This window comes from Zychaea mexicana (genome assembly GCF_025766255.1).
Source record: "Zychaea mexicana strain RSA 1403 chromosome Unknown BDB00scaffold_8, whole genome shotgun sequence".
NCBI classification, from domain to species: Eukaryota; Fungi; Mucoromycota; class Mucoromycetes; order Mucorales; family Lichtheimiaceae; genus Zychaea; species Zychaea mexicana.
In genome coordinates, this window is record NW_026516671.1 from 467,279 (window position 1) to 491,765 (window position 24,487).

Below are 24,487 nucleotides of genomic sequence, written 5' to 3' on the forward strand. Positions count from 1 at the left end.
AACCAGTCCACGTTCTTGTTGACACCCGGAAATTGCTCCCCGGTTATCTCGTAGCGACTGAACAGATAGCAAGCGAGCATCATTTGCGGACAGATGTTGACGTTTTTGTTGCGCATACAGCCAGCAACCTCCACACGCCCAAACTTGTTAGTCTTGCCTTGCTTTAAAACCATTACGAGGGCATGGCAAGGACTTGAACCTTCATCCTCTAGATGTAATGTTTGCAAATCTGCAAACTCCATCTTTCGAATGCTCTCGCCACGAAGCAAACCGTAGTGCTGTAAAAGGAACGCTGTGCCGTTGCGGAGGCCGTTTTCAGTTCCCTTTGCCCAGAACTGCTCGACGATCTTTTCCATCTCTCTATGAGTTGTGTATCCGTCTGCTGCAGTGAAGGCACCCTTTAAATGAAAAGCAGATCTGTTAAGTTACTGTGCTATTAAACATCAATGGCTTCTTTAACTTACTCTATCATCGAAATTGGCGCGAGCAATCTTCTGATCCTCTCTGCGCAACCAGTCGAGTAACGCTTTAACACGTTTTCCGCGAGGGCTCGGGCGGAAAGTGTTGTCGACTAAGCATTGTTCGGCCCATAGGTCGACAATTGCAGCAGCATATGCTTCGACGGTTGTGTATCGCACCCTCTTTCCAGAGACGCCTGCAGCAAGTTGAGCATACGCTGCGAATTCTGGATTAATGAGCGGCTCGGTAGTGGAGGAGGAGGAGGAAGCGGCAGCGGTAGTGCTATTGGTGGTTATGGTCGTGGTAGTACTAGTTGTGTTGATGGTGGTGCCGATGGTAGAAGCGACCGTCGATGCTTCTCTGGCCTCGTCCATAGTGTCCATCATGTCCATCACTTCGTAAGCTGTATCGACATTGGGCAATGTGTTGAGCTCCGTAATGCCGTCAGACAAGCTATTCGCGGCAGCAAGTACAGGTGAAGGTCCCACTTCAGGCTCATGAGCGTCCTCCGGTGCAGCTCTTTTCTTTCCTCGCTTTCGGTGAGCTCGGAAAGCAACCTTATAGAAAGTTATGATCAATAAAATTGTGTTCATTTATCTCTACGTATTTATCGCGAACAAAGAGAACCAACCTCTTCTTTCAAAAAAAGGTGAAGTTTTCCATCGTCAGGGATGGGACTCACACCCATCTTGATACACCATTCTTTGAACTCTTTTTGACGGTTCGAGTACTGATTAATGGTGTTTGCAGGGCGGCTTTCACGAGCCAGCCTAAACGTCTCGAGGGCAGCGCGATCTCTGGCCTCTTTGTAAGCCATACCTCCATCGTTTTCGACAGTCGCTGCAGCAGGTTCAGCATCGTTCTGCAGAGACAACTCGGTCAGAGCGAAATCTCTGTTTCTGTTTCGACTTTGGGCAGGAGTGCCATTAAGCTGTCTTCGTCCGCTTCCAGAACCACCCATGATTACGGAGATATGATATGAAGAGTCAAGTGTGTTTAGTCAAGGAAAGCCGGGTGTGTGATAAACGCGGGTAGATAATGAGAGAAAAGAGGTTAAATAAAGATAATATGAAAATACAGTGAGAGTCGATTGTGAGATTTTTTTTAATGAATTCACAACCCTTTATATACTGTTGAAAGATGCGGTCAAGACTTCCGTTTGGATAAACTGATGATTGGATCGCGGACATGGCGAATTTCGGATGTTTTAAAGATGAAGAAGGATAGGAAGGTTGAGTTTGGCGGCCATGATGAAGGATGTTGCCTTCCGATTGTAAAGAGTCATCTTTGCCTTGATCAGTGTGTTACTTGTTTGGTGCAGTCTCGCCTTTGTCTGTGCTGGAATTGATATCTGCTCTTTGACAGGTACAATTCGCTCAACTCAGATAAACTAGATTGAAACGAAGTACTGACTCGATCGTGATTCATGTTTGAGAGATTATCGATATTAGATTGAAACGAAGTACTGACAATGGTTGGTCCTGAGTTATTCTCGATTATGATCCATGTTTGAGAGATTATCGATATGGTGCTGATTATCTAATATCTGACTCATCTGTGTGTGTGGTGTTCTCTCTACTGCATTTTAATGGTTACGAAGACGTCGGAGTGGGTTGAGTTGTCTGGATCAATCTCAAAGTAGTATGTATTTTACAATAGGGTGCCTGAACCTCGCATTCCTGCAAATATCGAATAAATTCACTGCATAAAAATAGACAGTCTGGTATTCGGGTTTTGAAAAATATTTTTCCCAAGTCCCCGATATAGTGGGGACTCAAGTCTGGGACGCACTGCTCAACCCATAAAATAATCTCTTTTTATTAACTTTTTCAATTATGTTTTTTTCAATAAAATGATTAAATTCAGATTGCATGAAAACATCTAGTTCATTGCATAAATTTGTACACAGTTGGATATAGTTGATGGGGAGAAATTCATTTAGGCAAACCATTTTGAGAGCACTTTTTATATTATATTTTAATATGCACAATTTAAAACTCCGGATTTGAAAAAATATCATAAATAGATGAAATTTTATAATAAATTTGTAAATATCAGACTATGAGATGTTCCGCGTACCAAAAACTTTTCACATTTTCTGTCTATCTTTTACCCTATACTTGTACTTCTCACTTGAATTGATCCCATCCTTTTCTAAATACATCTTTGTCTATGTGCCGATCCCACAAGTGTATCATATTCAGTAGCCGCTTCAGATACGCCTTGCATTTCATTAATTTTGGATGATGAAATGGAATATTAACTCATGCGGCTCCTGCTGTTGCTGGAATGATATGTAACTAGGAGTATTACCGAGTACTTCTATCTCTCCGTCCGTTTCTCTCTGCTTTTGCTCGTATTAATTACGCCATCGAATACAATGTTCAGTGTAGGTATCGAATAGAAGGATCAGTAGTTGAGCGATGCAAGGCTGTGGAAGTAGACACAGCACCGTCGAGGCAGTGAGGCTTTTCGGTCCTGCCCATTTCTCATTTAACTTCTGTATCTGATCTTTGCTATATCACCCACTCCGTGGGTAGTCTTTCTTTAACGTTTACATTCCAAATATGTCACTTAAGTTTGTCGAACGATGAATGAACCGATTGAATACTTGCTTTTTTGCCTATAATTGGGCTCGGTGGTCACTCACGTGGTTTTTATCAGGCACTCTTCTTGTGGCTTCGATAAACTCCATATCATTAATGACTGATGAAAATGATTACTGTTGTGTACTACTTATCAGACAGTGTAAGAGATTGTTGCTAAAATACAACGTACACGGCTGTGATAAACGTGGGTTGTGGATAGAGTAAAAGATTGAATAAGAGACAATATGAAAATACAGTGAGAGTCAAATATGAGATGATTTTTATTGAATGAATTCACAACCCTTTATATACTGTTGAAGATGGTGTCTAGACTTCCGTTTAGATGAACTGATGAATGGATCGCGGACATGCCGGATTTCGGATGTTTCAAAGATGAAGAAGGATGGGAAGGTTGAGTTTGTCGGCCATGATAATGGACGTTGTCTTCCGATTGTAAAGAGTCATCTTTGCCGTGATCAGTGGGTTCCTTGTTTGGCGAAGTCTCACCTTTGTCAGTGCTGGACTTGGTATCCGCTCTTTGACAGGTACACTTCGCTCAACTCAGATAAGCTAGATTCAAAGGAAGTGCTGACTAACTCGAGAATAGGACAATGTGTATACAATGGTTGGTCCTGAGTTATTCTCGATTGGTAATCCATGTTTGAGAGATTATCGGTATGGTGCTAATTATGTAATAATGTGATTCATCCGTGTGTGTGGTGTTCTCTCTACTGCGTTCTAATGGTTACGAAGACGGCGGAATGGGGTGAGTTGTCCGGATCAATCTCAAGTAGTGTGGTTTACCACAACGGCAGGGTTACTTGAAATATGGGAGACCTTCATGGCTCTGGAAATAATCCCTGTTCACAATGTAGCTATATAATGATTGGTGCACAGTTGCAGCCTGCTGCTGGCCAGCTGAACCGATGAGGTTGGCACAATACAATAGTCACAAGCGTCGCGTAATCCACTCATTTTACCCATCTCTCTATTTTACACTTTTTTCTGTCTTACCCAGACATCGACTTGCAGCTCCTGGTACGATGCTACCGTTTTTGTGTCCAACACGCCTTTAGTACGATTCAGGACCAGGCTTCCATCCGCTCACTGAAAGACTCGGTTGTTTCCTAAGGACCAATAAAGCTTTGAAGCATCTAGTGGACAATGGACTGGCATGCGTTTCGTCAGTTTCGCACTTGTTCTTATTCTTCTTGAAGCATTGCGACAGTATGCATCACAATTCTAATAAGTTTGTTTCGGAATGTATGTTCTCATATTGGAGTATACGTGCATGTGATATATTGTATTTTACTAAATCAAAATCACTGTAGACAGCCCTACCAAAGACCGTCAGTTAGTATATTGCCAATCTCACAGAAAGGCCAATAAGCCAAGCCCTCGCTACCAATATAATCAAACCCAAATTTCGAGCAAGCAGCAGTAGTACGAATGTAGTGTCTAGACCTACTTTGCAAACTACTAGATAATGGGCTTTGTACGAATTCGCACTTAAAACTCCATATGAATAGTATGTATTCATATGAACTGGGTACTTTAACTCTGTGGCTCATCAATATTGCTTTTCATTAAAGTGCTGCACACAGCCTCATCCTCAACTTGGCCGATCCCCGACTAAAGACCATCTTCATCGCAGAGCAGATAGAAAGGCTCGAAAGCCACAATCTCAAGCCTCTACCCAAGCATCCCGAGAATATCTCGACATTTTTTGAGAAATTTAAGGGAAAGGTACTATTACTTGGGGCTAATATACAAACGAAGGTGCAAGAATATTCAATTCTCAATCTTAAATGTCGGAAAAGGCGCTTGACGATCTGTGGGAATTAGCGGATAGTGCGCGTTTCCATCCTGTGGTAGAATTCGACTGTGACTAGGCTAAAAGAAGCATACTAAGCGTTGTGTCTGCGTATCGTTGGGATACGTTATCAGCAGATGTCAAATCCGTCTTGTGCTGGCGCAACATTGACTCCTGCTTATAGAACATCCAAGTGCAAACATTGCGGTAGGTTCGATTCATTCGAGCCGATCTTTTTTTCTGAAAAAACCTAGTATACTGATTAAACTACTTCTTCTTGTTTCTATGAGCGAACAGCATACATTATCCGGATCCGCATGTGTCAATGAAGGTCGTTTGTCGTTAGATGGCTCCATCCATCCAAAAGTCCATGCCTTGAAGCCAGACCTGATACTGAGAAACGACCAATTGGAGTACGGCGTGGCGGAGAACGGCTTTGTCGATGAAAGCAGTGTCGGAGAGAAAGAGCTCCATGAAACATTCATGAAGCTCCCAAAAACACTAAAAGACATCATGCTAAAGTTGATTGCCAAGGTCGAGCACGATGAAGAGAGTGTCCGTTCGTTGCGAGTGGTAGGCATGGTCCATACACGTAAGTCTTCAGTTCCACTGGGACAACCAATCCGTTTCGCTCTTGTTAGACTAAAGACCACTCGTATTTTCTACCAGATCTGCGTATGAAGACCGAACGGAAAACTAGACAGCATCTCCAACAGTATATAAAGGGTTGTGAATTCATTCAATGAAGATCATCTCATACTTTGACTCTCACCGTATTTCCATATTGTCTATTATGCAACCTTTTTTCTTTTATCATCTTTCCACAACCCACGTTTATCACACCTATGGATATATCTGACGAAGATGTCGATATGGACGTCGACAGCGATTACGACACTCTGTACTCGGCTCATTCATTACCAGATATGGATGTGGACAACGAGATCAGCTGGTACGATGACGAAGGAAGCGCATTGTTTTCGGACGACGCTTCTTCCATTGATTATCAGGCGTACAAATGGACGTTCCAGATAGATACGTGTGCCGTATCCGGGAAGTCAAACAACAACAAATTCTTGATACATTGACCGACTTTTATGAAACCTACATCCCGTTTTTAGAAGCAGTACTTTAGATTAAGGTAACATCGCGTTTCATTTCCTCTGCAGTGCATTTACAACTTCCGCTCACGAGAAACTATCAGGGAATCGTAAAATCGACCATGGGATGTAATTGCCAAGCCAAAGGAGAACCGATCAGATTTTATACACATCAGTGTAGAAAGGACATAAAAAGCGAGCTCGTAGACTCCGAGTGTTAGAAGCACGTAAACACGCATTTGTAAACGTGCACCAAATTGATTTCAAAAAAGAACTGCAAACCACACTTGTTTATTTCTATTCTTGCCACAACGGGTACTATTTTATGTATATATTTATCATTTCACCATTGTTTATTATAAGCCTCAAAAATACCCTATTATACTTTGCTAGTATACAATTAATATTATCACAATCACAAGAGATGATAAAGGAGACAATTGATGTCTCTTCATAGCGCCGCTCCCTTCACGATCTTACTATCATACTAGAACCAGAGTTCAACGGACATAATCACCATTAGCAATCGAGCTACCAAGGTATACATAAGTACGACATACGCTTATGCCGTTACCCAACTACCTGGCAAATCTAGAATTCGGCGTATGGTGCGTTCGCCTTATAACCGTCAAAACTTTGTTTTGTTTCAATTTGATTCTTAAGCACTAAAACTTATAAAATGTTTGAACACTAAAGAACAATGAATTGAATAGGTATATATGGTGAAACATAAAAATGTATAGGAATAGCAATAGAAAAAACGGCGTATACCCTGAAACTGGGCAGTGATTTTTCCGTCAGGCGCACGCGTCCTTTTTCGGATGGCCTTCTGCTTTCGTTTCAATGGCGGCATCTTTCAAATGAAAGGAAAAAAAAAGACGTGTAGGACGTAGGCGCTAGGCGAGTATATATACGTATAGGAGTTGTTTACTCATTCTTGTTTCAGGTACGTGAGTTGTTTCAAATTTCTGCCGGCCAAGCTAAATTGGGAAAAACCGGCAACTTTTGGCTTCCCATAGTTTTTTTATTCTTCAATAGCGAAAGCAAACGAGTTAAAAAAAGATATCTTGAAGCACGTTGGACTGTATAATTGCCTTTTGGGGACGTTATAAGAGAGTAAAGCTGAGGTATAAAATTGACGGTCATAAGGCGAACGCACCATAGAAATCTTCTATATCAGATTAGCTTCGAAAATTATCGCTATAGTGGTACCGAGATACGTGTTAAATCAGTGATAACGAGGAAGCTATAGCATCGTAATTTTAATAAACAGCCTATACTGCTGTTGTGGCGGCAGTCGCTGTCACCATAGTATTAAACAAGAGAGCATCGAACGCCACACCAATGAACCCGGCAACTAGCTAGAAATATACATTTCGTATGTATTCATTCGTCCATATTGCTTTTTATACAGAACTAGATATTATCCGAGAACAAGCGCGTCATCATCAATTCGTTATAGTGATCTCCATCGCCGTTCAAGGCAACTCTCACGTTACTGTAATTTTTGGTATCATGATACAGTGAAGCGCCCAAATATTCGCTATCTCGTGTTTCAACGCGCAAATCAAAGTATTTCGATTCCCAGTTCTTTTCGAATACACCATTGACCAAGTCCAACAACATGACACCGGCTATCGAGTCTAAGCTAGAAGAAAGGGAAAAGGGTTGTGTCAATTACGACAAGGTCATGTAATAAGCCTGATATAGCCTGATGGCTGTGCACTACAGCATAATAATATATCATGAAAATCTTATATGCGCCGGAAAAGCATATGTACCTGATCATTGCTTCACCATTCTTTTCAAGGTGCTTTTCAGGTTTACGAACGAATACTAGATCTAACATGGCCGTACTGAGTTTACCAATAGGCGTGTCTAACTTCTTGATCTGCTCGAAATAGTCTTCTTTTGTGATGACAAAGTTGCCTTGACTGACTAATAGAAAGTGAAATTGTTAATGGGTGAGGCAGTGAAAATGCTAGCGGCTTTTGCTTACTATCCAAGGGTAAAAGTACAACTTCCATAGGTGCCGATTTGCCCTTCTTGATCAATTTGAGTCGGGACTCATGCATATCCTTTGTTGCTTCATCGAATCCTTTGGATGTTCCGAGAATAATATTGGCAGCAGCCGGGTCATCGGCAAAGTTAAATTCAGCATACGGCGTGATATTACCAGAACTCGTCACCGCTCTACATGTACAAGTTGACAAAGTTTTAAGAGTTTAGTGACTTATTAAATAGAGGAACCTTGATGTGTTTATGCAATCAAATTATTATGAATGCATATAATTTTTTTTTCAATCAAGAACTGTGAGGTACTTACCCTCCCATAATGACAATTCGCTTGGCACGACTAAATGTAACAGGGTCAATATTATATGCAGTTGCAAGGTTTGTCAACGGACCAACAGCTAGGATCGTCATTGTCAATGGCGGGGTATGCTTCAACTGATGAAGAATTTCCTTGGGGCCATTCCGAGGGGTGCTTCTGAAAAACGTGCCATCCTCTCCATTGCTCTCGTATGCTTTGGTTCTCCAGTCAATTGGAGGATCGTACATGCCCTAAAGTTGTAATTTTTAGAACTGGCTTTTTTTTTAATGAAGTGAAAGGTTGAGACCATATATGTTTACCAGAGTGAAGATGTCACCGATAGCGTCTTTTCCCATAAATCCATCCGGTCCCATTGCATAATCCGGTTCCAAAGCCTTGCCTGCCCCTATTTCGAACATCAAGAAAAATACGGCAAAAATGATGGCGTTATTCATTGCTGATATGTTTTCATCGTTGATGATCGTGCAAAAGGGGCAAGGGATAATTGACACTACTTGCCGACGGCTAGGACTGACAATCCATGGGGTGGTGGAATACGTTGATGGAAGTACTTGTATTGCTCATACACAGTTTGGAACGCAGTGACGCCGTTTCGCGTAGCGTTTTCTATGTCCGCATTACCACGGACCAAAGTAATGGCTCTCACATCCACCTCTGGCGACAGTAGCATGAGCAATATGTTGAGCACATCATCCACGCCCTGTCAGATGTATATGGTAGTTATAAGGGTTTCAATCAGCTTTTCGGCAAAAAGGCAGATAAATTACTTTGTTATTCGATATATAAATTGATGATGTTCGGTTTTACCGGATCCGTGTCGATAATAATCGGTTCGCCACGATCAATACCAGGCAATCCACGTCGCCCAAGTTGTTGCTTAGGCGACGAAGCCAAAATGTTGATGTCGTCATGCAGCAAGACGTTTTTATCGAGACGTTGTGGCTGCTGAAGAGCAGCAATAGCTGTGAACGTGTCCAAAACCAAAGCTGCCGCTGCTGCCATTGATAACCAATACTGTGTGATTCGCATTTTTTACAAGCTTGTTGCTATTCGAGAAAAAAGAAGGGGAGAAAAAGCACAAGGAGGAAGAGGAAGAAAAGATTAGGAAACATTTACTTTGAGTTAGAATCTGGCTTTTGAGCGCGGTGTTATCCTTGCTGCAGGAACTAACGTTTTCCTTTGTTCTCAAAAGATTGGACTTGACTCGTGCAACTCAAATTAGTACAGTACTGCGCGAACGCACTACTTAAGACCATCCTTTTGATATTTTACCAGCTTTTTCCGCAGTTTAATTTTTATTACTATTTTTAGGAATTTTACGGAATGGAACTATAAGATGATGTGGTACGTTGGAAATTCCTGGTGACGGCAAGCCGATCGCAAGAGGCCGTTTGATATCGTCATCGCACGAGAAGTGCCCGGGCTTGGCGCTATTAATTACCATTAATCGTGGCTTTCCTGTATGTTGCCTCCTGAAAAATTTTCAATCCTTGTATAGCATTCTTTAGTACATTTTGATCCTACCACCCCCTTATCATACTTTGCACTCTTCACTTTTTCCTTTGTTATACTTATGCGGTGGTGAGATCATATATAAACTGTCACACAATAATAGCACACAATGTGATACATAAGCATGATTTCTAAGCGGAAAGGTCTCTCACGATAGTGGTTTAAATTCCTAATACCCGCGCGCTCTTCGAATACATAACCGAGGAAGAAAATGTGCTTTTACAACATCATTTACATTTCACCCTAAGATATATCAGTGAAGTCTCTGATCAATACTAGCTTAATAAAGCGTCTTACGGAGAATGAAGATAGCGCTTCTGGATTTGAGTTATCTGTCTGTCTGCTGTCTCCTGGTTGCCACGGCAACAGATTGAATGCTATAATAACGACGTAGGGGTTGTTGAAAGTCAGCTGCAGAGTACTGGGCTGTGTATATTTCTCCTACTCGAATTTAGCAATCATTGTATAAGTTGCTTCTTCGTTTAAACACACAGACACGGCTAAAGATCCCCGTGAAAACCAAGGAACCGAGTCAAAAGTCGGGTCGGCTCGGTCCATGGAAGAATCGAACCGGAACCTACTCGATTCTCTTTGCGTAGAACCGAGAACCGAGTATAGAACTATAATGTCAATGCAATAAGAGCATTAACTGTAAGAATAATTTTAATGAAGAAACGAGTTGAGATGTCGTTTTCAAATTGCAGCTTTATAGTTTTTCATCTGGGAAAATTGATATTTTTATAAAGTTTGTAGCTATCTATATAAAAGAAACGGGTGGGAAACAGTTAGAGAAAGGGACAGAGTTGGGAAGAACAAAGAAGAAAAGAGAAAAAGCTTGAAATTTTGTGATATATAACGAGGAGCCAAGAAGCATTTGCTTCATGATGGTTTCCTTGGACAACAGGTTGTTGCTGAGCATGCAGCATTCATTACTGTGAGCCAAAGGCACACCAAGAATTTCTTCTCAGCAATTCATGCAAACAACATCACGTAAATGGTCCAGTAATCTTTTATCCGGCAAACCCTCAAGTCCCTTTACCAGATCATCGATTAGAAAACAATTCATACTTAACGTTCAACCATGAACAATCATACTGTATATCGACAATTGAAATGAAGCACGTCTTTTATTCACAATATATACTATACACTACGATTATTCCGTCTTCCCTTCGATGTTACACAATCATTACTAGAATCGTGAGTAAATCCATCACTTTAAATGCAGTCGAAAACTTGGTTATAATCTCGGTTCGGTTTGGTTTACTTCTCATGTACACCCTTCTCGGGTCGGTTCCAGCAGAGAACCGACCCGGCACGACCCGTGAGGTTCCTTAGCAACGACATCATCAGGGGGAAATGTGTACATACATAAAAAAATAGCACGAGTGTGCTGTGACAGATTGCCATTGTAGATGTAATCAAGGTAAAACCTACCAAGAATGCGTTTGGACGTCGCACCAGATATGTTATATATCCGGAGTATTATGCTCCAATTGAGCACGCCACAGACGTGCTATCTTTAAAGTACATGAAAATCACGGTCTGAAACCGGTTGCTCTATGAATAGAAGACCGCCTATCATATGTTTGTTTACAACGCCATTTGTATTGACAGTCTGGCGATTAACCAATACCATTCAACCACTTTTAAGATATATACTTGCTCGGATATCCAAACTCCACTGCTATCCGTGTGTACTGTAGTTCCGTGTAATTAAAACAGCATCAGCTCGCACGACAATCAATACAAAGACGGTCATGAATTTGTTTGTTTCGTTTGTTTGGCTTGTACTATCTATCGTAAGGCTACTATATGACATTAGTGCAGATATTCCCAAGGTACTAAATAACAGGATACTTATTTCACTTCCATGATCGAACTTGGTAGTTTTCTGTTGCCTAAAAAGCTTCCTATGTGCTCAAGTATGAAAAGACAGTAGTGCTATTGTAAGCGTAACAGACATATCATGAACGGGCAAACTTGCTCTCGATAACTTTAAGCCGCAACTATTTTCACACATAATTTGATAGTTTATACGCTGTGAAACTAACGAGGGGCTACTCCAGACTCATTCAATCGTCGCCTATATATTGCTAATTAAATGAAACTGTATAACTCTTTGTTGTATCTTTCACCGCACGGATTGTTATTGACAAAGAATAAGGTACTTATATCTACTAAGGGTTATGTAGCACACAACAACCTTCTTATAGCAATACTTTTTGTAAGTTGTCAGAGCAAGTCTCCGCATTGGACGGAGTATCTTCAGAACCGATGCTTGTCAAATGATTGATGCTGTATGGTCAGGAGCGTCAAAGTAGGCAGGAAAAAATTGACGTCAACGGACGATGTGCTGTAGACGAATGGTGCAGCTTATTTGGCTGCAAGCATTATGATCTGTGCAGTCTGTGTAATATGCAATGAAATGGGTGATCTTAACAGCAAAGGTGTTCGAAATCGCATTATCAAAGACAGCTTAGGATTAAATAATCTTATAAAAGTCACAGTACATGCACATTTTTCACACCTTCCAACGTATATAAAAACGAGAAAGATGAAGGGATGGAACATGGGGATTATGTTTACCCACCATCACCATCATCTTATTCAAACGATAAGTTATGCAAGGGAAAACAAAGTGCCGGCTTATCTTTCTTTTTACCTTGGCAACTGCCACTTACGAATGAGATAACTTACTTGTTCGGAGTCACAATATACCTCTTTTCTCGCCCGTTTCTCTTTGTATAGTTCCACATATGCTATCTTATCGACTGCTATCCACTCTCTTTTTGCTTTACCTGCTTCTGTTGTTCATGAAGTGACACACACATTACCCGATAAATAAAATTTCAGTATGACTTGATCCTTGTTTAGTGCTGATTGGTGATGAGACTCCCTATGATACTTATCCATTGTAGAATGCAATCTTACAAGAATTCTCAGACATTTGATAGAGATCTGTTATCGTTATCAATGTTGATTGGGAAAAGAGAAGTCAATGACTGCTCGCAGGCAACATAGCGATGATGCCGACGACGACATGCATGCATGCATGCATGCATAAAAAAATATAAATACGGTAATGCTTATTACTTGCTCAGCCCAACTACACTCTACACACGTACTTTTCAACCCAAAAGAATACAAAATAAAGATGGTTTACCAGCTTCCTGTTATCGATTTCAGCGATTTTTCGAACCGTTCATCAACTATTGCGCAAGAAGTTTTGTATGCTTGCAAGACTATCGGCTTCTTCTATGTGATCAACCATGAGATTCCCAAGGAAATGGTTGACAATGCATTTGCTTTGGTAAAGATGCTGCCTTGTATTATGTAGTAACACTAGTAGTGTATGACAAAAACTAATTTAATCAATCCGTACTTTATACTATACGTTTCCAGTCCAAGAAATTTTATGATCTCCCGCTGGAAAAGAAAGACAAATTTTACATCAAGAATAATCGTGGCTACACTGGTCTTTTCGTACAGAAGTGAGTCTTGTTTTGTTTGACAAAGAACGAGTAATCTATCATACGAACGGCGGGTCCAATCTTTTGTGAGAAGCATTCATCAACCTACTGTAACTTATCAAAAATTTAACGGGTTGTTATCAGACTTGATCCAGATACGCAAAAGCAAGGCGACCACAAGGAGTAAGTTTCTATCTCATAAAAGAAGATAACACGGAATACAAAAGGAAAAAGGATTGGGCCTTCAACCTTATTAAACAAAAACGTCAGAGCATTCAATTTTGGCCCATTCGTCAACGGCGAGTACAACTACCCGTTGCCAGAAGTCTTTGAAGAATCCAAAAGCGAGATTGAAAGCTTCTCTCGCGCATGTCATGGAACCATTACCCATATCCTTGAAGCCTTTGCCATTGCATTACAAGTAAGTTACCTATTACTTGTTTACTTGTGGTCGGTCATGAACATCAATCACTCACGTGTGAATTTTTTGCTTCAATTTCTAGATTCCCGAAGAAGAAGGAGGCCGCGAATATTTCTCACGTACTCACCAATATGACGAGCCCAAATGTGGCGAAACTCTCCGCTTCTTAAAGTATCCCCGCGGAGCAGAATCCACATACAAAGAACCAGGTATTGAAAATCATCTATTTCGTTATCATGTACAAACTAGGCTTAATAGCCGCTCATCAGATTAAACCTATCAATTTTTATTATAGTTCGAGCGGGTGCTCACACAGATTATGGATCTATCACCTTGCTTTTCCAAAAAGATATCGGTGGTCTCGAGGTTCAGGCGAGCCGTACTGAATGGATCTCGGCACCAATCATTGATGATGCTATTCTTGGTGATGTATTGTTTACAACCTCATTACATACTTTTTCTTTCTCAACGACAAGGTGATACTAATTTCTTTGCTATTCGATACTGTATATGCAGTGAACGTGGGTGGAGTTATGGAATACTGGTAAGAACGATTTATATTCAAAATATCAACCTAACAAGAAGATGAGGTTTCTACCGTAGCACTGTTTTTACTGACTTTTTGATTGCTGTCATCAAAAAGGACAAACGGATTGTTTAAATCAACAATGCACCGAGTCTGCTTTATGCCCGAACATCAAACAAACGACCGCTACTCGATTGCCTGCTTTGGCCAGCCCAAGAGAGATGTGCAATTGAAAGTTATTCCTAGTAACATTGTTCCCAAGGAGCGCCCGACTTTCAAAGAGATTCCCGCACATTTGAATGACAAGTTGCTGACCTCTGCTGAATATTTGCAGCTTCGACTGGATGCTGCCTATGAGAACAGCAAGCAAGACCTTAAATAAAAGTATTGTTATTGTTGTTTTGATGCACTCATTTAGTGTGGTGTTTTGAAAGCTGTCCATGTGTGATTCGGTGCATAATTGCATGCATTTGGAAACGGTTTTCTTTCATTTGGTCAGAGTTGTCTTTATTAAGAAGAAAGTTATTTCAAGCACAATCTTTTTTCGGTTACCACCCGGCTTGTACTAGCTTCCAGTAGTACATACGGACGCCTCAGTTGCAGTGAGGCGTAATATAGACGTTTAGTTCCGAAGCGATTAAATAGTACAAAACACCGCGAGTGATACAGGATGGACCCCTCCGCCGATGTAAGGCAAAAATGACAGAGAGGAACAACTATAAGTAGGACAGGTGAGCCAAAAAATATCGTTAGTGCCGATAAAACCTGTTGCAGAGGTATTTGATTTAAGCGCGATTATTATATGTTTAGAAAAGATACTGCTAGCTCTTTTATTTATGGGAGACGCCACGTAATAGCCAGAAGAAATAAATCAGGTTTTGCTGTCGCTTATTATTGCGTAACATGTGTCTATTCTCAAATGTCATGGCGGTGGGACCGATTGTCATTTTGGCGTGGTACAAGGAACGGCGGCACATGTCCGTAAAGTGCTTCACATTTTGCCATGTGTTTGAAAAGAGGATAAATCTCCACATAACCATCACCCTTTTGAGCACAGGTGCATCAAAGAGAAGGAGATACAAAACAACAATAACAATAACAATAACAATAACAATAACAATGGAGGGTGGGGGAAAGGTTCGTGTGGATGTCGTCGTGGCGAAATAAGGCAATTGTCGGGCCTGTCGCGGCGTATCCGAAATTCAGGGCCACGCTCTCTGCTACGAACTACTCGGTCAATAGTGGGGGTTGTTGAGGCAAAGGTTATACAAGGCCCATCAACACTATATTTGTAGGACAGGTCTGCTCTAAATAAAAAAACGTTTTTTTTTCTTTTTCTTTTGCTTTCTCTTTCCCGCTTTCATTTTTTTCTTCGTCTTTTCCTCTGTAAATCTCTGTTCTTGCTTTATTTTATAAATCATCTTTAAATCGGCGAGCGAGAGAAACAAACCACATCCCATGTCCGCATCAGTCGCTGGCCCAAGTAGACCACCAACGCAAGTACGGGATTGGCTATTACCATTGCCAGTCGAACTTTCAGCAAATGATTCATTTTCAACCGATCTTATTCGGCAATTCGACAAGAAACGTTCGCGGTTACGCGTGGAGCTGAAACTAGAGGTAACGTGGGCATAGGCTATAAAAGGCAATGGTGGTCTATATAAAAACCGCATTTTGGTTTGGTTAGCATCACGCTTCTGATACTGATTCTGTATCAACATCACGCGTGGCAACTTCCTCAAACAGTCAAACGAAACAGCTTCATCATCGTCATCACCCTCTTTGCCATCACATCCATCGCCTTCACCGCCAACTGCTGGAGCGCCTGCAACAACTAGAGTTGCCGAGACAGCCCCTCCATCCATCAGTAGTAGAACAACGACAGGCACGGATAGAGGAGCAGGAGGCAGCAAACGCCGCCGATCAGCAGGCGATTTACTGCGCCGCTCTTCCGCCTTTTTACGGGCAAAGATCGAAGCATTGAGAGGCACTTCTCGATCGCACGATAATCTGCAGCGCAACTACCATGACATGGAAGACGACGACGACGAACGACGACATTCAATCCCGCCACCAAGCAAGATTGTAGTCAACACGACCATTGCTATTCCTCAATTCAATACCACGGCAACACAGCAGCCAACGACGAATCACCATGGCAACCGGCTTCTGTCACCGGTGGCAGCTTCGATCCAGCCACCTGTGATCACACAATACCCGCCCAAGCCGTTGAAGTACTCGCCGGTTGAACCTGTGGTATTGGAAGAAAGCACGAAAAAGAGTCTACATCACCGCATCTCGATGCCTGTGCTTCGTAATCATAATGGCAGGTCCACCTCGACGGAGCCCCGGCGACGTTCGGACGTCGGTGTCGAAAGGATGGGATCCATAGGGAAAAGGGCACGGAAAGCGCTGGGTAGCTGTGCAGAGTTAAAGAGCAGAGGTGTCACCAGGAAGGGAAAAGAGCGTGCAGCTGGCTCGCCCGCATCAACCACTTCCTCCTCCTCCTCTTCTGCTCCTGCGGCCATTATTACAGCAACAGAAACAAGCACGTCGGCTATACTGATGCCACCGCCGCCGCCACCTCCTCCTCCATCTGCACTTTTGCCATCATCAGCCAAGGCATAACCTGTTTTTCTTCATTAATTATCAACGAGTATTATACTAGTATCATAGACATTTGCATTCAATCAACCCTTTATACCTCGAAGAATTTGTTTACCTCGTCTCTATGTATTTTGTTCTTCATTCTGCAAAACATACACACACACACACACACACATATATATTACGATTCACAAACATGCACAAGACTATACTCAACAATAGCTACTACCCCTCAAGCAATAATTATGCCATCCGTAGATACCCCCTTGTTTTCTTTACTTTTATGCCTCTCTTCGCTTATGGTGTCATGGGCGGATTATTATTATTGACAAATATAGAACAAATTCTTTAATCTTTCTTTTCGCTCATCCTTTGCAATGATGTACATCATGCATGGCATATCGTATATGTACTTGATTATGTATATGATGATGCATGAGCTACTACCAGTGCATAACATGAAATGAATGGGGATCTAAATTTGGGAGACAGGCCGCTTGTACTTTATTATACTAGATCTGTAGGTCTTGCAGCTCGGTGATTCTCTCAAAGTTGCTTTTTGTGCCAAAAATGAAAGTTCAAGCCATTCTATCATAGTCGACGCTGACAGGTATTGTGTCCATTCGAAGATTGTTTTGCCATTGATGTTGCATTGCTCAGTATAGTCCGAGGTTACTTGATGCGGTAGCAGCAGATTATGACATCAACAGAAAATATAGACAGCAAACCTTGTTTTGGTGCTACAAAGACGGAGATGTCTGTTCATCCTACTCCGGCTTGTGGAAAAGTATGTAATAAAAGAATTGTTGATAGTAACATGTAAGAACTTGTGTAGAAGAAGCTCTATATTGTATGTCATCGGGCCACTTCTTTGTTGATACCGGTGTTAGTTGGTGATGTACGTCTGTTGTTAGGTGTGGCCAACTGACATATAGTATCTTCACTACGGTACATTGCCACACTGCTTTGCAGAACGTTCAGGTATGATTTCACCCAGAACTCGCTGACACTTGGCGCTCGCCCCTTGTATCGCTGGTTTTGTTGTTTGTTGGGTGGATGGCTGTGTGCAAAGTTGACCAACCTGGTGGTATGCTCAAGCAATTTAAGCCCCCATCTACTTCTGCAATTGCTCCCCCTTCTCCCCTCTTACTGCAACGCTGGTCTATATATAAAAAGTTTACCTTGCCAAAAATGTTTAGCATATTGCATCAATCCAATAAAATGGTGGCATAAGTTCGTGGGCTTTTTCGCCTCCACCGAAAGAGCGGGTCATGTCAACGTCAAGGTATGGGCATCATCATTTTTGACATGGACATATTGCATGAGAATGGCCCAAGTCATGCTGGAGTCTTTGAAAATGCACCTCCTAATACGAAATTTTCTTGAGCATCCATTCGACGAAGAAGCTTGAACATTTCCTCCATATGTATACCTCCCCTCCCCTATTGTGCCAAAAAAGCGGTTGAAATATATACTTCTGAAAACTCATTTCGTTCAACTTTACTATTGACACCTAATCAGGATTGCTCAATCGGATTCAGTTCAGGGGGGAGAAGACAGTATCGGTACTGTTCTTTGATGAAAGTCTGCTCACTCCAATCTTCAAGAAGCAATACTCGAGTAATTGAGGGCACTGAACCAAAACGACTGTGTCCCAGTCCATTCTGAATATTGACAACAGATAAGTATCTTTACAATTACGCGATTTTAAAAGTCGTGGCGCGCCACTGCTTTCTTAATTGATGGGTAAAGTGTAATTTCAGCCATTGGCAAATTATCTTTTGCTATGGACGCAAAATATTACACAGTGTACACGCAAAAGGTTTCCGCAAAGAGTGTACAACGTGTTTGGATTTGATAGAATGACGATATATGTACGTTACTTGTTATTAATATTGTGGGCGAGTGCAGATGGGCGTATTTGTTATGGCTCTTCAAAAGCTGGATGGTTGGAAGGATAATTCTTGACTGAGTGTGTAGAGTCAATTCGTCTACATGATGTGAGCACATAATTTTCGCCATTATGATTCGGAAATTGCAATAGTTTGCGGCGTTATGCGTGACAAATCTCGTTTGCGAAACGGATGATAGTGTCGGTGGGAAGATAATTGATAATACAGTGGAGTATTTATAAGACATGTCCACAATGATATCTTTTCCTTGAGGATGCGTTGACTGTTGATGCTGCGTGTCCTCTCATTGAAACTGCGCTCTCCTGCAATCGCCATCATTATGTTTTAATGGAGTGACATGCACTGTCGAATAATTCATTGAAGACATTGTTGCTGCTAGTGTTCTTGATCCTACAGGGACAGCAGGCGTGACCACCAATATAAACAAAACCTAGAGCCCTGTTGAGCACAATTATCTACTAATTGGAAAAGGCTCGTGCCACGTCATGACAATGCTACTACTGCTCGCTTCCATTGTTAGACAAACTCGTTGCTGCTTATTACAATATCGATAAGCCTTCACTACTAGTTTCAACATATAGGATTTTAGTTATAAGAAGCCGCTGATACTTATTTTGTTTACAGTATAATGATCTCTCTTTAGTAACGTGTGTTTAAAGAACCTCCTTCTGTCATCTTCTTTCCTTACGCATATAGAGGCAAGGGGAGAGAGTTAAAAAACCAAGAACGTTACACAACAGCTCTTGAGGTACTGTAGATTTGGGTTATTCTAGCATTTCTATTATGGTTTTGTTATACAACGCCATCACCATTGTTCTGTGGTTGATATTAAAATCAAGGTACAGAACGCATATCCGTACTACAGCTTTTATTTCTAATACATCGACTGCATGGTGCAGCATGGCATCACATCAATGATGCTTATGGTCCTCAATTGTTACTCTTATTGAAAATTTCCAAACGGATACGCATTCTTCGGTACAAGCCTGTTGTGTCTATTTTTTTCAGCTAAACTATAATAGAGCATACGCCGATGTTTCGTGTAAATCGATAATGTGACAACAAAAGCTTATCAAGTATATAAGATAATCTCTGACTGGAGAAGTCTGAAAGCAAATTGCATCAACTGTGAATTGTGCAGTGTTATTTACTGAATCAATTTTGGACTAACGAGCGCACCTGGCGTCATCACCATTTCAGAGTACTGCACCAAAGAATCATATGTTGCAAATGAGCTACACAGATAATAGGTTACATTTTCTTTTCTCAGTGGCTTACAACCGACAGTAACAACCCCTTATAATACCGGGGATAAGAATTAGGGGGTGAAAAAACTGAATTAAAAAAAAAGGAAGCACCGAAGAAAGAGACAAGCAGAATGAAAAAGGCTGTGCTCCTTTCTCCTTTCCATTATGCCCGATAGTACTGTAGCTTAGTATTTCAAAGTAGTGTTAGCTTGATTATACTCTCAAGACGTGGGAATGATAGCTAAAAGTAAATAGAAACATGCATACAATCTGTGCAAAAACAGATCATGACAGAAAAAAACCTTCTGTATTATCACTGTGGCTTGATTATAACCCGTCATGATATGGTTTAAAAGAGAAGCATAGCTTAAATGTATGTGATCTACGAACATTACAGTATTGTGAATGATGGTATAACAAAGTATGCATATATCAGGAGAATTGACGAAAATTTGGATGTCAACATATTACTCATGAGTATGTGTCTAGTCAGCGCACGAGATACTATAGACCAAGTAGTATGTGGAGAGATTTGATAAATCAGTCAATCCATAAACCTATGTTGCCCGCGCGCGCTGTTCTATTTCATTATTCAGGGCGAAAATAAGGAGTGCAACTCGAAAATGTATGTTTTAATATGCACAATTTATGTATACTTGATTATTTTCTCTGTATGTATGATATCCACCATTATCATCCTCATCGCATCTTAGAATCAGAACACCCCACCATAAGTATGTGTGATAAACTTTCTGACCAACATATGGCCAATCAGCATCTACCTTTGAAAAAAAAACCGAGAGCTATTGTGTAAACTACATCCATACGTTAACATAATTGTAAATAAAAGGATAATGCAAATCTTAATTGGCGAATAGTATTCTTTGCCGTTTGTTACGTTCGAGAGAATTGCTCTTGATATTATAAGACATAGAACCTAGTACTAAATGGTAGTAAATACTAAGTTGTATGTAATTTAAGGTATCATATGCAATGCAATGCAAATTGAATATAGCTAAACCGTTTGTGTTATTATGTGTCGTCAAAGCAATAAGGTTCTGAATTTTTGCGCTATTACATTATCGATAAGCTTCTTTTTCCTCGTGTTTCGATCTGCTGCTACTTCTGACACGCACCACCCATGTACACACGCGTCGTTACTGAATTGTACTACTACTAAGATTTTGCTGTGTTTCGCATCTACATCGTCGCTAATACTACTAGTTGTTGCTATGGAAGGATACATTAATAAGCAAAAATATGATATAATTTTTGGAAAGGCGGGTTAGAGGAGAGGAAGAAAGAATTTTTTTATATAAATGCCGATAAATAACAAGAAGTGATACGTACGTAGTACTGTATAGAGCGACTTTATACAAAATATCTCCACTACGTTTCCAAATCAGTAGTCAGTTTTGTAGAAGAAAGGGGAGGATGAAGTCGAGGAGCGTAATGGAGGAAAAGGGAGTATGTACTACCAAGTAGAGGGGTGATGGCGGCTGATGGGAGGAGAAAGAATGCTTTTATATACATGATGAAATAAAAGAAGCTTTAAGATTATAGATTATGTAAGGAGTAGTATGTACATTATTATGCGGATTCGAAGACTTGTCCTTTAACGAAACCTCGTTATCGTCACATGAGGTCATCATGGCCCTGGGTTTGGCCAATTACTTTTTTTTCTGTAAAAGGAGGAAATATTATATGTACATGGTTTTTTAAAAAACGGGAAGGTCAAAAGAACAACGAAGATGTACGAATAATAAAGTGACGAGAAAGAACGAAAAATAATGAAGCACAACAGAGCTATCTTCCTTTTCGTAATGAGGGTGAGGACGCAGCACCGGATGGCGGCGGGGATAGCGAGATGGAACAAAAACACAAGAGTAGTATGATAGTGTAATAATACGGGTGATAGCAATAATAATAAAAGTAGTAGTGGTAGTAGTAGTATGTAAGTGAGAGTAGAGGGTTGTTTTTTTGAATTAAAGGAAATGTTGATGGGTGATAAGTCATGAGCATTGTTGCAAGGTAAAATGTATAGGCTTCGTCTGCTTTTTCTTATATGCCATTATCGAGGTGTTTTTTGTACATGGTCCATCGCTACTGTCAACCCAGTCAGCATTTTCAATGCGACATCCAGCTCTGCAAATTGCGGATCGCTACGATCGGTATGTTTCATCAAATCTGTAAATCGCAGCGGGAAAAACAAAAGAGAAATGCCTTATTAGCTTCTTTCTATCCAAATAGCTACCATCGGTCGATTGTATGCTCTATCTCTAGATATTTATCATTAACTTTGATATATACCGCACCTTTTATTAGAAGGCAATAACGAGGCACACGTTGAAAAGGTGCAATCAAATAATCGGCAATGCCCATTCGATTCGTATCCTTGCGAGTTAAAGATTCTTGTTCTATCTTCAAAAACAATACATTACTGCATGCGCGTCGGATCAGTTTGCTATGCGCCTCATAATGAACGGCATATTTCAGGAACACCACCATTTCCTGCTCGAGCATCTGAAACATTCGTCCGATGCGGACCAAAGAAGGTGTGTTGTGAAAACGGCCCTGTGGTAGTGGTTCGTCTTCAAAACACTGCAGAATCTTTCCCGAAAGCTGAAGCATCTCTGGCAAGTGGCGAAAGAGAACCGGTATGTCGCCTTCTTTGACCAAAGGCGACGCCTCTTGTGAGGCGGCAATCATCGGTTGCATGTAGCGTGTCTGGATCAATCTGAGCAGTCGATGATAAGATTTTTCTGTCGTGTATAGCTCATTGATGATAAATTTGCAGAGTGCGCGGTCTTTGTTTGTAATGAGCGATCCGGCATCGTTGTAGCTGCTCTTGCCGATCTGTTTCTTTTTTACAAACAAACAATCCACTTTGGTTATTATATGTCATTCTCTACATATCTCGCGCGAGCCACAGCGTGTACAATGTGCATCGCAATAGTAGCATTCACTTTACAGCTTTTTGTTGTTACATACCTCATCGTCACTGTTAACGTTGATGTGTCCATTATCGGAAGCAAGCAATAGTTTGGTTACTGTTTGACGCCAAACAGATATTGCTTTGACTTCTTTTTTATGTACACTGCCAACAACTGCAAACATGGTGCGTGCCCGTGTGGGCTTCATCATAACGACACGTTCAGTAGATTCGGTCGATGTCGGTAAAGTTTTGCGTCGAGGCGATTCAAAGGATGGATACATGGAACTGCAAGACACGACAGGCGTAGGCAGCTGTTGTTTGTTGTTGTTGTTGTCGCACGACATTGGTGCGGCATGATAGGAGTTATTGTTATTGTTGTTGTTGGGCTGGTGTTGCTGGTGTGCTGTAGCTGCCTCGATGGATTTACTGCCTAATTTCGACAGGAACTTTGATTTAGCCGGGTCATGCGCCAATGTCCGAACAGACGATGAGGAAGAACTTGACGAGGACATGGATGATTGTCGACTGACAATACGAGAATGTAGGGCTATGGTCGTTGCAGACGAAGGTAAACTTCTTCGTTGCCATGGTGGCAATAGCTCCTCGTCCTGCAAATACGTTGGCTGTTGTTGTGCGACGAGTGATGTTGGCGGTGACGGTGGTAATTGAGATAACGGTCGCTCTGACAGTGCTACGGGTTTAGTTCTTTGATGGAGTGGTGCTGGCTGATGCGAAAGTGGACGCTTTTGCTGCCGTGGCTTGATGGGCTCGACACATTCTTGTTCTTTGATGTGTACATGTTTGGCTGCCACGAGCAAGTTCCGCGATGTCGGGGGTGCATACAGGGACTCTTCTCTATTACTATTGGCGCTACTATTACCACCACTAGAAGCACCACTGAAGCTAGTGATACTGGTAATGATGCTGTCCACTCGATCCCTTTTTTTTGTGGGCGGCATGCGGATCGGGGCGGATCTCCTTTCGTCTTGTTTCTGCCGCTTTTTATTGACAAAGTTTGTACTAGTAGCTGCATTGTTGCTGTTGCTGTCTGTTGTTGTTGTGCTTACAGTCTTAGTGCTAGCTGCATTGGACGAACAACGCGGACGACGCCGTGACACGGATGCAAACAACGTCAATCGGACGGATTGCAATCGACCCTTGGGCGGTGGTGGTTCTTGCTGCTGCTGCCGCTGCTGCTCTTGCTGTTGTAGTTGTTTGTTACCTGTTACTGGCGGATTTTGATCATGGCGAGTCAATGGGGGTGGTGATGGAGGTGGTGATAAAAAAGGCGTTGATTTCGATAACTTCTGTGGTTCTTCGAGTGGCATTGCAATGTTGTTGTTGTTGTTACTAGCATGATTACTACGATGCTGATGATGATAATGGTGTGGTTGGGCTAAGCGTTTGAGAAACGATTGTCGCTTTTGCTGCTGCTGTGCCTTATTTGCGAGGACAGAGGGTGCCGGGCTTGCGCCATTTTTTGACATGGCGGTTCACTAATTCTCTGTGCTGTGTTTATGGGATGTAAGAAAAAGGGGTGCGGGGTATATTGGATGAT

The 24,487-nt window shown here is 41.5% G+C and overlaps 5 protein-coding genes across 5 annotated transcripts; 3 read left to right on the forward strand and 2 right to left on the reverse strand.

Moving 5' to 3' along the window:
• Positions 1 to 6,991: 6,991 nt before the first annotated feature.
• BDB00DRAFT_803630 (Inosine/uridine-preferring nucleoside hydrolase domain-containing protein) lies at positions 6,992 to 9,386 on the reverse strand. The gene is made up of 7 exons (XM_053122036.1): positions 9,103 to 9,386; positions 8,794 to 8,995; positions 8,595 to 8,680; positions 8,287 to 8,525; positions 7,960 to 8,153; positions 7,742 to 7,898; positions 6,992 to 7,608 (listed from the first exon to the last, which is right to left on the reverse strand). Exons 1-7 carry the CDS (start codon positions 9,322 to 9,324, stop codon positions 7,377 to 7,379), a joined length of 1,332 nt encoding a protein of 443 aa, XP_052983953.1. The 5' UTR covers positions 9,325 to 9,386; the 3' UTR covers positions 6,992 to 7,376.
• A 2,515-nt stretch (positions 9,387 to 11,901) lies between these two features.
• On the forward strand, positions 11,902 to 12,876 carry BDB00DRAFT_803631 (uncharacterized protein). The gene is made up of 3 exons (XM_053122037.1): positions 11,902 to 11,974; positions 12,040 to 12,662; positions 12,754 to 12,876. The coding sequence occupies exon 2, from the start codon at positions 12,203 to 12,205 to the stop codon at positions 12,500 to 12,502; it is 300 nt and encodes a 99-aa protein (XP_052983954.1). The 5' UTR covers positions 11,902 to 11,974; positions 12,040 to 12,202; the 3' UTR covers positions 12,503 to 12,662; positions 12,754 to 12,876.
• Positions 12,877 to 14,637, forward strand: BDB00DRAFT_803633 (uncharacterized protein). The gene is made up of 8 exons (XM_053122038.1): positions 12,877 to 13,120; positions 13,213 to 13,301; positions 13,425 to 13,463; positions 13,551 to 13,701; positions 13,784 to 13,910; positions 13,997 to 14,125; positions 14,218 to 14,245; positions 14,345 to 14,637. The coding sequence occupies exons 1-8, from the start codon at positions 12,893 to 12,895 to the stop codon at positions 14,607 to 14,609; spliced, it is 1,056 nt and encodes a 351-aa protein (XP_052983955.1). The 5' UTR covers positions 12,877 to 12,892; the 3' UTR covers positions 14,610 to 14,637.
• A 934-nt stretch (positions 14,638 to 15,571) lies between these two features.
• Positions 15,572 to 17,061, forward strand: BDB00DRAFT_803636 (uncharacterized protein). The gene is made up of 2 exons (XM_053122039.1): positions 15,572 to 15,847; positions 15,974 to 17,061. The coding sequence occupies exons 1-2, from the start codon at positions 15,686 to 15,688 to the stop codon at positions 16,853 to 16,855; spliced, it is 1,044 nt and encodes a 347-aa protein (XP_052983956.1). The 5' UTR covers positions 15,572 to 15,685; the 3' UTR covers positions 16,856 to 17,061.
• A 5,004-nt stretch (positions 17,062 to 22,065) lies between these two features.
• Positions 22,066 to 22,772, reverse strand: BDB00DRAFT_756122 (rho guanine nucleotide exchange factor; the record flags this gene model as incomplete). Its single annotated transcript, XM_053118883.1, has 2 exons — positions 22,066 to 22,181; positions 22,310 to 22,772. Coding segments are annotated over 2 exons (579 nt in total), but the record flags the coding sequence as incomplete, so codon positions are not given.
• Positions 22,773 to 24,487: the final 1,715 nt, after the last annotated feature.